The sequence below is a fragment of the Idiotropiscis lumnitzeri genome, chromosome 19, assembly GCF_059441095.1.
Source record: "Idiotropiscis lumnitzeri isolate Australia: NSW breed Sydney's pygmy pipehorse chromosome 19, RoL_Ilum_1.0, whole genome shotgun sequence".
In the NCBI taxonomy this organism is placed as follows: Eukaryota; Metazoa; Chordata; class Actinopteri; order Syngnathiformes; family Syngnathidae; genus Idiotropiscis; species Idiotropiscis lumnitzeri.
The window spans coordinates 6,034,445-6,046,524 of NC_142409.1; the positions used below are offsets into that span (position 1 = coordinate 6,034,445).

At 42.0% G+C, this 12,080-nt stretch overlaps 1 protein-coding gene across 1 annotated transcript in view; it reads right to left on the reverse strand.

The window, feature by feature from the left end:
* Nucleotides 1-1,059: 1,059 nt before the first annotated feature.
* The window catches only part of zeb1b (zinc finger E-box binding homeobox 1b), a 49,238-nt gene continuing 38,217 nt past the window's right edge, over nucleotides 1,060-12,080 (reverse strand). The window contains exons 3-8 of the mRNA XM_088283280.1: nucleotides 11,207-11,368; nucleotides 9,463-9,665; nucleotides 8,477-8,582; nucleotides 6,438-8,158; nucleotides 4,701-4,881; nucleotides 1,060-3,983 (exon numbers count right to left, since the gene is read on the reverse strand). Coding sequence (XP_088139406.1) covers nucleotides 3,397-3,983; nucleotides 4,701-4,881; nucleotides 6,438-8,158; nucleotides 8,477-8,582; nucleotides 9,463-9,665; nucleotides 11,207-11,368 — 2,960 coding nt within the window. The 3' untranslated portion in view covers nucleotides 1,060-3,396. The remainder of the gene's footprint in view (nucleotides 3,984-4,700; nucleotides 4,882-6,437; nucleotides 8,159-8,476; nucleotides 8,583-9,462; nucleotides 9,666-11,206; nucleotides 11,369-12,080) is intronic.

Below are 12,080 nucleotides of genomic sequence, written 5' to 3' on the forward strand. Positions count from 1 at the left end.
CCGACGCCCAACTTTTACTATCATTTAAAAACATCCCGTTAGAAGCGTCTCGGGAGAACACCTATCAAATATGACCGACTATTGTATCATTTTCAACTCCTCAAAGCGCTATGGATTTCTTATTGTCCATTGCATAATTAATTCAAGCTGGCAGAACGGGCTGGATGTTGTTGAAGGAGGGGGATGGTTGACCCGAGTGGAAATCTAATCTGGATCAATAGGATTGACCTTGGGCAGGGCTGCTAACTAGCAGACTGCGCTGATTGGAATGGGATGCTCCCGACAGATTACTGTGCGGAATTCAAAGCAACAGTATGTAGTTGTGTAATTGTGTCTTGAAAATGCATCATAATTATGAGGATGGTACCGTGGCGGGTCTGTCATTGGCAACTCCGGATTTCTGTGGCCCAACATATGTGGAAAAGTCAAGAAGTTAATAAAGTATGGAGAGCCATTTGATGAAATATTTTCAGAAAATAATTGACGTACCCTCTAAAAATATTTTGTACTGCAAGTTCCTGTGGTTAACCTAAAATGATGACAAATGCTACTTTTGCCCAAATTAAAATATTACTACGCTTCTTCCAAGTAGTATATGGAGTTAACACTGGATTTCAAAAAGGTCATACAGCAAACCAAATCTGAAAGCACCCCTGTCAATGATGGCAAAATTTTTGGGTGATTCGAGAAAAAAAAAGCACACAAAATCTACATATTCTTGGATGAAAAAAGACGTTATTTTGAATTTTAAAAATGCTCCGTTCCGTTTTTTCCCCCCCAATGTTGATTCAACTTCTTTTGCTTTCATAGAACGCGTTAAATTATTCTTAACCTGCTGCCTGTACAGTCTGGACAAGTTTTCTGAAGGTGGCTATATGCCAAACAAATGTCCATTATCACAATCGGCCTGCGACAAAAAAAATTATCAGAAAAAAAATAAATAAATATAACATTCGATTTCGTTGCAATCAGTCTGCTACAAAAAAATTTGAATTTTTTTTTTTTAAATATAACATACAATATAAAACCCTTATGACGACATCATCACAAACCCACACGTTTGTATTTGGTGTATTTTATTGTGAGATGGGGAGTCATTTAAAAAAAAGGAAGAAAAAACGATAACAATTTTAAAAAACAAAAAAAAAGGATGGTGTTAAGAGGAGGGGTTTATAAAAGTGGGCATGGTCTTGACAATGACGTAGAAAGTAACATGTTGGCACCAAAAAAAGAAAAGCATAGGAACAATAGTATTTTGGCTTGGCAAACAGGACAGCTTGGGTGGTTACGGTTCATCCTTCAATACAACAGCACACTCATGCTATTAGACATACAATTATTTGTTCAAAAAAGTTCAGTAGCTTCATATAAAGAGAGGAAAACTAAAGTAACATGAGCATGGATGCAAAGAGGTCACAGGTTCCAATTTCTCAGGCTTGGAGGGGGTTATTTGTTGGAGAGAAAAACAAAACAAAACATACTTCAGTATGCCGGAGTCTCATTTGTTTCAAGCTTGTGGTTAAGTTTCCTTTGAATTTTTTTTTTTTTCAAATCCCATACTAAAATATATTATCGTATTAATACAAACTACAGTATTGTACACTACATAGTGTAATAAATAAACCATAAAGAAATATAAAAAAATAAGACACATAAATATAAAAGTTCTATATGACTAAAACAGACAAACCCATCTCTTTTTTGGGAAGGGGCAATAATACTGCAAATGCTGGACATAACAGTACAAACACAGGAACTGGAAAAAAAAAAGACAAAACAAAAACAGAACAAGCCAAAAATAATACTGAAACATTGTTGAATTAAACTCTTGGAATTTGCCCACATTACCTGAAGAGACATTTGATCATTGTGTGTTAAAACAAGTGCACTGAACAAGTTTCGAGAAGGCCGCACACTTTTAGAAGTCATGTGTGCTAATTCCCGCTCGAATTAGAAATACGTTTCCAAAATGATGCAACAGTTGGAATATGGAAAAATGTGGAAATCTTGACTTGGCTGATCTGGGACCGGCTAATACCTGATCTTAGCTGCTCAGCTTCCATAACATAATGGCACTTTTCATATGCATCTTTCTTTTTTCTTGTTTTATTTTTGCATAAGGCTCAGGTGTGGGGGTGTTTGTATACGTTTAAAAAAATTTTTTTTTTTTTTTTTTAAAAGCTAACCTTTAAACATTTATCATTTTGACATTTTGGGAAAATGCTTATTCTCTTGTACAAAAGTAAAACGCAAAGAATGACAGTACCAGAATAAAAAACCAAAAGACGGAAAGGTTTTTACGGTTCTTCCGCCTGTTTATTAACTTGGATAGCAACAAGCTCATCAACGAAAACTTTACATCCTTATTAATCTTATGGCAAAATGTCTCAGTTGAACTTTGCTAAATGTTTTTTCCTCAATTGATAAATGCTTGATTTTTGTCACTGTACTCAACGTAAACCATGATTGTGCTGTTAAAAAAGAGAAAAATACAAAAATAAAAGCAGAACGTTTTTAAAAGGAGCCTGGTAATTAGAACCGCAGTCATGAAATGTTTATTTCTTCTCGCGAATACAGTATTGACTTCAATCAATTCAATTATGTTGATGCTACAACAATAGTGAGGTCTTATTAAAAAAAATAAAAATAAAATTTGTCTGTTTAATGAGTCCTGTATTTCTTCGACCCCCCGTGTTTATACCAATGTGAGAATGTGAAATCGCTTTTGTCCCAAAATGTCAACGGTTTGTACAGAAACCTGTTAAAAAAACAAAACAAAAAAAACACTAATGGCTATAAAGACCCGTCCTCTTGCCGATTTTTATTCTTAAGGCTCACAATCTGATCCGAAACACAAATAACCCAAAAGAAGTGTGACGTGGTGGTGGTGGTGGTGGCATCGCTAATACTGAAGGGTAGAAAACACAACTCAACTGCTCGATCGTCACGTAAACCAAGCCACTTGTAGTGCACAGGATTTTCCTTCCAACTTAATAAAATACTGACTTTTTTTTTTTTTTTATGTTCATTGGCAATACAAAGGTATAGAAATATCTCCCAACTGTACAGCATTTAAGGGTTAACATATGAGTGGCAAAATTAGTAACACTGACAAAAAGAAATGAACCAAGGTGTTTTAGTAATAAAACATTATCTAAAACTCGTCGGCTCTAGCTTCCAAAGTCTGTATAATGCATTTCCTTCCTTTAGTAAAATTTGCATTCTTCATATTTTTCTCTTTACAAATGGATTTGAGAAATCTTTTTCTTCCTGTGGAAAAGTCACTAGGATTTTTTTTTTTTTTCAATTTTCAGGCACACCTGGATTTCTACACAGTAGTGAACTGAAGCGAGCTGTCACGAGCGAGCAGGAGTCCGACTGCTCCTCTTTGTCTTTTTAGTCACTCTCTTTCTCCTGCCTCTCGTCGTCTTCACAAGCCGCGATGGCGTCTCCCCCGCTCTCTCCCATGACCTCCTCCTCCTCCTCTTTGTCGCCTTCTCGCTCTCGTGCCATCGCCTCGTCTCCCTCCGCTTCTTGTCTCGTGTCGGCGGCGTCCTCCGTCTCGGCCGTCTTCTCCTCGGCCACGTTGCCGTCGTCCCCTATCTGCACCACCTGGATGTCATCCATGTCCACCGCACTTTCCTCTTCCTCCTCCTCGAACTCCTCGCTTTCCTCGTCCTCCCTGGTGCTGCTCCCTCGCTCGTCAGAGTCCATCTGGAAAGGAGCGAGGTGCGAGCCCCGCACCCGGCTCAGCGTGTCCTCCTCCGGGCTGTCCCTTCCTCCGCCTTGGCTCTGGGACTCCTTCTTGCAATAAGAGTAGCGGTGGTTCATGTGCTGCGAGTACGAGCCCGAGTGGGAGAAGCGTTTGCCGCACTTGTCGCATTGGTAGGGTTTCTCCCCCGAGTGGAGGCGCATGTGTTCGATTAAGTGGTGTTTGTGTTTAAACGCCTTGGTGCAAATGCTGCACTCGTGTGGTCGTTTCCCTGTTGAGAAGAAAAAAAACAAAAAAGTTTGGATCAACCCAACACTTCGTCCAAAGATTGCACAATACGTTTTCACTGCGAAATACTAAATACGAACATCTCCGACACTGTCATTTAAGTCTGAGTACTTTTAAAGGTTCAATTAATGGTGTTCCCTGCTGTAAGTGTAATTTATTTTGGAGGAAAAAAAATAAGATCGTTGTGCAAAAAAAAAGCAGCATTAGGAGGAAAACTGTACAGTGCTTTGTTTCCAAGGTGAACATAATATGAAAACGAATTAATGAAGCAAAACAATTTTGCTTCAAAGCCTTTGAGGAAACTTAATCCAGGACATGGAAGGGCTAGTTTCACCTAAACTGAACTCATTCGGAGATGAAAACAGCGGTTGCTCGCCAGCTATCGGGGAAATAAACGAGGGGAAAATGGTAAATCGCCTCGGAGAGGGTTGACCTGCACTTGGCTCAAAACGATCCAAATCACTACCAGAGCTCGCCTCTTACAGAATTTGACGCTTCATCCGAGAAGCTGGCAGTGCAGAGTTTGTGGAGTTGGCGGAAAGATCGTCACAGAACTCTTCTGTGCGTGTTGAGTAATACCTGCTGTAAAATCCCCCTTCAATTGCACTCTGACTCAATGTTCCGAGGCCCAGAAGCTGACTGATGGTGAGACGCGATCTGCTTTTGTTGGCTGGGAAATGAAACAATTGCCATTTATTACCTGTGTGCTCGTATTTGTGTCTGAGCAGCGAGCTGCTCTTCTGGAAGATCTTGTCACACAGGTCGCAGGCGTACATGCCGCTGTCGGTCTTCTTAATTTTCTTGCGCAGAGGGCCCGAGTCCGAGTCGTTGTGTTCCTCCAAAGCAGACATGCCCTCTGAGCTCGTTTCCTGCTTCTCTTCCTGGGGGGGACCAGAGACATTATTACTGACGCTGACGGTGTCAAGGTGGGAAAAACAAAGAATGACTCAGAAAATAAAATGCAGCCAACTATGTCACTGACTAGGCCCAGTTTACGAAATACGGGTTTGCATCGTAGCATACGCAGTAAATTTCGGAGACTAAATTTCACTCCCAAACAAACTTTATTTGGTCCAAGTAAACAGAGTAAAAAGTGAGAGTTGAAATATTCAGCGTGCAATTGTCCATAATAAATTTTGTGCAGAATTTTAAGCTGTGCTCAAATTTTACTGTTTACTGGGACCATATGTAGCTTTTTAGAGTCAAACATAGTGTATGAACATTTTTTTTTTCCATGCCTAGAAATGTTTATAATAAATTTTTTGATAATTGACTATTACGCTAGCATAGGTTCAGTGAAAGATAAGGCCGTGTTCCGACATCTAAATTCAGGTCACCAACATCAGATGGTGAAAAAGTTATTTTATGATGCAAGTATGCAATTAAAAAAAATGTTTACTTTGATTTGGTATATTGATTAACACACGACACGCTTGTGATTATAATTGTGACCGTTGGTTAGGTGTTGTAAGCGACTCAATATTTCTTACACCCCAGGCGTGATCAGCATTTCTACAAAACTGATAAAGCATTTCACTTAACTTTCCAGTGTCAAGAAAGAAACAACTTCTCCATTCACTTACGAGACTGTAAAACACACCCAGTGGTGCTGGGGAAAGACAATGAGTTGTGAATAAGAAAGCAATACGCGCCTTTCTTTTTACAGCCTAGTCCAACGCCAATCCACTTAACACAAACGTATAATACACCAACAATAAATCAATGTGAAAGGCAGAGGTGCTGCGTTGAAAAAGATTCCAGCCAATCAATAAGGGACTCAACAGTAAAGTGCATCCTTGTGTCCTTTGGGTGACGGACCAGAAGATCACTCACACACCCACAGAGATCTACATCCATCACTGCCTGACCATTACGGTGCCTGCACAATGAATAGCTACTCCTGAGGGCCATTATTATTATTATTATTATTATTATTATATCATTATTTTTATTTTATTTTATTTTTATCAAGAGATGACTTCTATCAATTCTACATTTAAATCATTTATTTAATATTAGTTATTACTATGTTGTTACAGTTCTGGATAGCAAAGGTGGTGTAAAATGAAAATAAAAAGAACTGAACTCAAAGTTTCTATTGGAATTCATCTCTTTCTTATCAAATGAAGGTGCTTGATCACCTCACACAGGAAGAAGTGAATCGGAATGAGTTACCAAACAATAATACGTTTCGCTCCCAAAGTAATAATCGGTATTTTACAAAGTATCGTATGCATTCTTTCATGCTTCGGTTCTTGACTGTGATGGGTTTTAAAAACTACCAGTCAGAACCAGACCAATTTTTAACAAAATTTCCCTTGGTGTAACATATATCAAGCAGTCAGATATATTAGACACGCTTGATCGAGCCATACGGTTGTTCATCAATTTGTCGGCAGAGAATCTTTCCCCGTGTTTAAAAGTGAATGATACAAACCTTAATCCCGTTGAGGTGGATGGTTTCCTGCGTTTCGGTTCCAGCGGGGCTGTTCGCCGTAGTGGTGTAGGTGTAAGCCAGCTGCGGGATCAGGATAGTCTGTTTGTTGTTGGTGGTAAGTGCCCTTAGACATTGCATACGGCCCTGGTCGGCAATGGCCACCAGCGTGGGGAGTTGAGTGGTCACAATATTGAGGGGTTTGGCACTTGGCGGACTGGCGTACAGTGCGACAGTGCTGGAGCCTAAACATGAGAGTGGCGACGCATCTTTTTTTGTGCAAGTTAAGTTCAAAGGTTCAACCAGATTGGTACAGACAGAGGAAGGCGGGGGATAATTGCGGGCTTTGACAACCACGGCCTCGGTTTCCTCTTTGTCAGGCTTTGGCAGGGATAGGTCTAGTGGTGCGTCAGTGCTATGAGGGGGCCAGTCTTGGAGGAGACCATCACCCCTCTGGTTTAGTGGTAAAGGAGAAGCCGGAGAGCTGTGGCTGCCGTTGACTTCCGCTGGGGTTGCTTCTGTCGGACTGTCCTGAGTCACAGACGGACTCATGGAGGCTTTCCCCTGGATGAGCGAGACCACGCTGTTGTTATCGCAGGCATCCTCTTCCTCTGAAGGGGGAGTTGGGGCACCGAGTGATATTTGACCCTCCTGCATTTTGTCAAACCACTTTTTAACAACGTGAATTGGGAGGCTGACTGAGTCGGAGATCTTGGCCAGCTCTTCCTTGGTGGGCTCTGCATTCAAGGCAAAGTAGGCCTTGAGCAGGGACAAGAGGTTCTTGGGCTGGTTGGAAAGTCCTCCGTCGGACAGCAGGGCGGCAACAGCAGACTCTCCGTTGAGTCTGAGACTTTCTTTCGTGCAGTGTTTAAGGGCATGGAGTCCTTCCAGCCCAGCGGGACAATTATCACATAGGAGACAAGTTTTAGTGGTTTTATCCTCTTCTTTTGGATCAGTGGCCCTCGTGGTCCTGATGGTCAGGTCTTCAGGGAGTTTCTGACACTTGAAAGACTCTGTGGTTGGCTGAGGAGTTGAGAAGGGCTCATGCTCTTTCTTCAGGTTTTGCGCTGTGAGTTGGCCCTGGTTGGGGTCTAAATTGTAGTTGATAATGATTTTTGCATTTCCATCCTGGCCCACAATAGGCAAACTAATAGCTGAGATGAGCTGCTGCTGGGAGGGGTGGAGCGTTCCAGTGGTTAACCCCAAGCTGACCTGACCCTGGCCTTTGGCGTTGCTCTCCAGGACTTGGCGAATAACATTACCGTCCACGGCCACTTTGAGAGCATTCTGAAGGTCTGCTATATTGATGCTGATGGGTGACACCAGTCCCACGTTGGGCAGGACGACAGCTTGCACCGTGCCCTGCAGAGGAGCTGCTGCCCCTCCGCTGTAAACTCCGCCGTTCGCACCAGCCATAGCCGGGGAGGTCATAACCGTGGGTTTGTATTCATAGTCCATAGGCTCGCTTTTGATCTGGTTGAGGGGCAGCTGTTCCTGTAGGGGCTTGCTGTGCTCCAGCTTCTCTCTAATCTGCGTGCGGAGGACAGAGGGTGATGTGGGAAGGATTGGCGTCTGAACCTGGGTCTGGGTTTTGCCGTTGCCCAGTCGCTGTCTGCCGTTGACCGCGATGAGGCTGATGCACTTCTTGCTACTGATGTGCGAGCTGTACGAGCCCGAGTGGGAGAAGCGCTTCTTGCAGTTGGAACACTCGTAGGGTTTTTCTCCTGCGCGGCACAGAGCAAATAAGGGAGTGAGAAGGATGCGTGGCCATTAGTTAATGAAGCTAAATGAGCAGACCGGGCGAGAGACGCAAGATGGAAAAAAAGCTCTCATGCATTTCACTGATGTTGGAATGCTGACGTAATGACACAGTTGGGAAATGCCCTTCTTTAATTGCTCAGTCATAATGCTTAAAGAAACAGTTACATTAACGAGGCGTACACATTAGGCTGAAACACGAAGGATAATTATCGGCAACTGGCTAAAACACACGCACACAAAACACGCTCCACTTCCATGGTGACGGAGGATTGGCCACTCACCACTGTGAATGCGTAGGTGCTCCTTGAGATGGTGCTTATATTTAAACGCTTTGCCACATTCAGTGCACTTGAATTTGCGATTGCCTCCCGACTGTGTGATGTGTCTCTGTTGAACCAGGCAGAGAGGGGTCAGTCAGTGAGATACACAATGACAACATAACCTTTGAACCGCTACTAATTCATGACACAATGTCATCAATCAATCGGGGACAAAAGTTCGCGTTTGAGCGTCATGTTTTGGAAAAAGACATGGCGGTATGTTTCCATGGATGGTTGTGTAATTTAGTATCACGTTGTGAAAGGATGTGGCGATGACGTCACACTTTTGTTATTATTTATTTTTTAGATGACCTTTTTTAATGTGAGGTGAATCAGTTTTATATATATTTCCCCTTTCCTCAAAGCTCTATCCCGGCACAGTCTTTTCATCTTCAGCTCTCAGGGGAAAGCTCAGTCACACTCGAGGAGCTGTTAGCAAAGAGTACTAAAAGCTGATTCTGAACCACCACAAATTGTGTGTTTATGCCTCATTTTTAGACAATGGAAGAAAGACACTGAGGTGAATTGCAAGCTGAAAAAAAAAAGCTGAAAATGAGTGACATAAGCCCCTTAGCAGAGCTGCCAACCTATAAAAATCCACTTCCAGAACAGTTTGTCTGAATTTCTACGTTTGTAAAATCATGTCAAAAACATTAGTGTGGGACCGTTATTGGGAGTATATTTTATAATAGAAGAAAAATAATTCTGCAGACAATTGGAAAACATGATTATCCTATAATTAAATATGGCTTATTTAGCGTTTCTATTTTATTATATTTTATAATTTTTTTATTATAATTTATTATATTTTAATAAATGTTATTATAATTTATTATATTTTATAATATTTTATTATATTTTATTATAGTATATTATGGGGCTACTAGATTCAAGGATTCAAATTGCGCTCTTAAGAGGCCGCTATTTTCTTGAACCGATTCAATTACCTGATCCCTTCCTGGCTTGTGTGCCGTCATGTGTCTCTCCAGTTGTGCGCGATGTGCAAAAGTGTAGCTGCACTCGGGGCAGCTGAAGCATTCTTCGGTCTTCTCGTGCCGGTATTTGATGTGCTCCTTCAGGGAGCTGTAACGCTTGTAGCCCCGTGAACAGTAGGGGCAGGTGAGCAGCTGAGAGAAGGAATCTGGAGTTCCTGAGTGGAATTAAAAAAAAAAAAAAAACATCAGGTGGAGATGTGATAGTGGAGGGGGAAAGGGTGAAACAACACTCTTTTACTTTCGCACCAACCAGTGAGAGTTCCTCCCCCGCAGGTAAACACAACACAGGTAACCAAATGGCTCCAAGTTGATGACCGAGACAACAGAAACAAAATAACACAGGGATGCCATTTTGGCTTTTGGGCTCATAAATTACACCCTCTGCCATTTATAAAGGTGGCAAAAGTGCTTACACTCTGCACCCAGATACTTGTGGAGGAATAAAGAATCTGGTAAATGTAATGATTCGATTCAACTTCTGTAGAATTAAAAAAAAAAAAAAAAGATCAAAAAACTTCCCATCACCGATCGTAGAATTAATTATTTTGGAAAGACCGGATTGAATCCCGCAGTAGTCAAGCTCCCACACGGGTGAAACATTACTTTAACAGGTGATGTATTAAGTTTCCCTGCGGCACAGGTGAGGGCCCCGGGATGGAAACACACACACACCTTATCGCACAGGTAGCCATGAGTCAGTGCTCACACAGATGTGACAGATTTGTTCAGGTGTTGCCGTTTCTCTGCTTACACCCCCCCCCCCTCTTCCCCCCGCTGTTATAGCAGGTAAGAGTTACATGGCCAGAGGCCACAAAAGTCAATTGGCGTGCTGCTTTTACAAATAGCAGCGAGGTGTGGGTAATTATGTTGCAAAGTGTTGCTAATGAAGGAGGGGGGGGATGGCTGGCGCCGGAGGTGAGATGCAACCAGGTAGAGAATTAATGTGAGATTCACTGCAGCCAAAATAAAAATAGATTGTCGAATCTTTTTCTTCCGAAGGCTGCATAGAGGAAAAATCTAATTCACCTTTAATCTAGTTAATGCGGCAATATGAATCCATGAAAAATCAAGCTTGGTTATGCTACGTTATTTGCACAATTATTATTTATCAGTATTACTACACTATTGGACATTTCACATTGCCAAATGACTGTGTGTATAGCATGTTGCAAAAGTGAGCACCCCTCATAAGACCTGCAAATTTAGTGTCCATGCAAAATAGCTCAACGCAGCCATTAATGTCAAAATAGGCAGCAACAAAAGTGAGTACAGCCCTGAGTGAAAAGTCAGAATTGTGCTCAATTAACTCATTCACTGCCATTGACGGATATAGACGTCAAAAAGTTTTTTTTTTTTTTTTTGCCGGGGCTGGTTGTGAATGTTATTTCCCCCCCACGTGGTTTCACGTGACTCAATGTCAAAGTCTCAAGTGTGAATGGGAAGTATGTGTCAAATTTGGCATGTGGCGCTCACACTTTGTCATACTGCTTACTGCAATCACAATATAGCTCCTTAAGGTGATGAGCTATTGAATCATTTCTCTAGACATAAACTCTATTGAGCATCTCAGGGGCATTCTTAGTCATCCATCAGACCATGGAGGAGCACAAGGTATATTGCGTCTATCAGTGCCATGTGTTTCAGATAGACCAAAAAACTTCTTCAGAGCAAAAGCACTTTGGTAACGGTCCTATACCATTTTCATCGTGAATGCTGGCGTCAGGAGTGCCGCGGCGTTGCAGCTCCTCCTCCGGGGCCTCAGGGTAAATGACGGCTGTGTCCCCTTGCTGAAGCATCTCCTCCACCAAGGCGTCTGTGCTCACGTCATCCTCGCCGTCTGACACACAGTCTTCGTTCACTAGGAAGCGACAGAATGCACTCGTTAGAAATTCCAAGGATGCGCTGCGCACAAGGTGCATTTATGAAACCATAACAGCATAAGAAACGCGATTACCACGCTCAATGGCGCAGATTTATTAAAAGGTGAACCTCATGTATTGAGCCGCACAAAATCAAACAATGAAGGCTTTCATTCGTCGAAGATTGCAGGGACTAATACAAAGTATGACCATCATGCTCTGTGAAAGAACTGAATGGTAAACCGGTGTTTACACTTTGTCTAAGGTCTTTGCAGAGTAAGGGACACATAATTACCGATAAATCATGACCTTGGGCTTGGGTGCAGTATATGCATGTACATCTAATGAGAATAGAAACACACGTTGCTCTTGAGGAGCCTGCACTTAGTATTTCTGAAATAAAAACTTAACCTGTTGTTCCCATTGTAAGAGCAGAGCTAGCCTGTAGCTCTAGTTTTTTGTTGGATGCAAGCAAGCTTCCTGTCCCAAAGCCGGGCCATTTTACTTTTGTGGATGACACGTGATTAACTCACTCACTGCCATTGACGGCTAAAGACGTCAAAAATGTGTTTTTACTTTGCTGGTAGTGAATGAGTTAAACATATTGATCTGATGGAAGTCAACAAATTTGAATCAATGAAAGAGGAAAAAAAAAAAATCTGAATCTCAGTTTGGGATCGTCTGCAACAAAACCTTTTGATGTCGGCCATA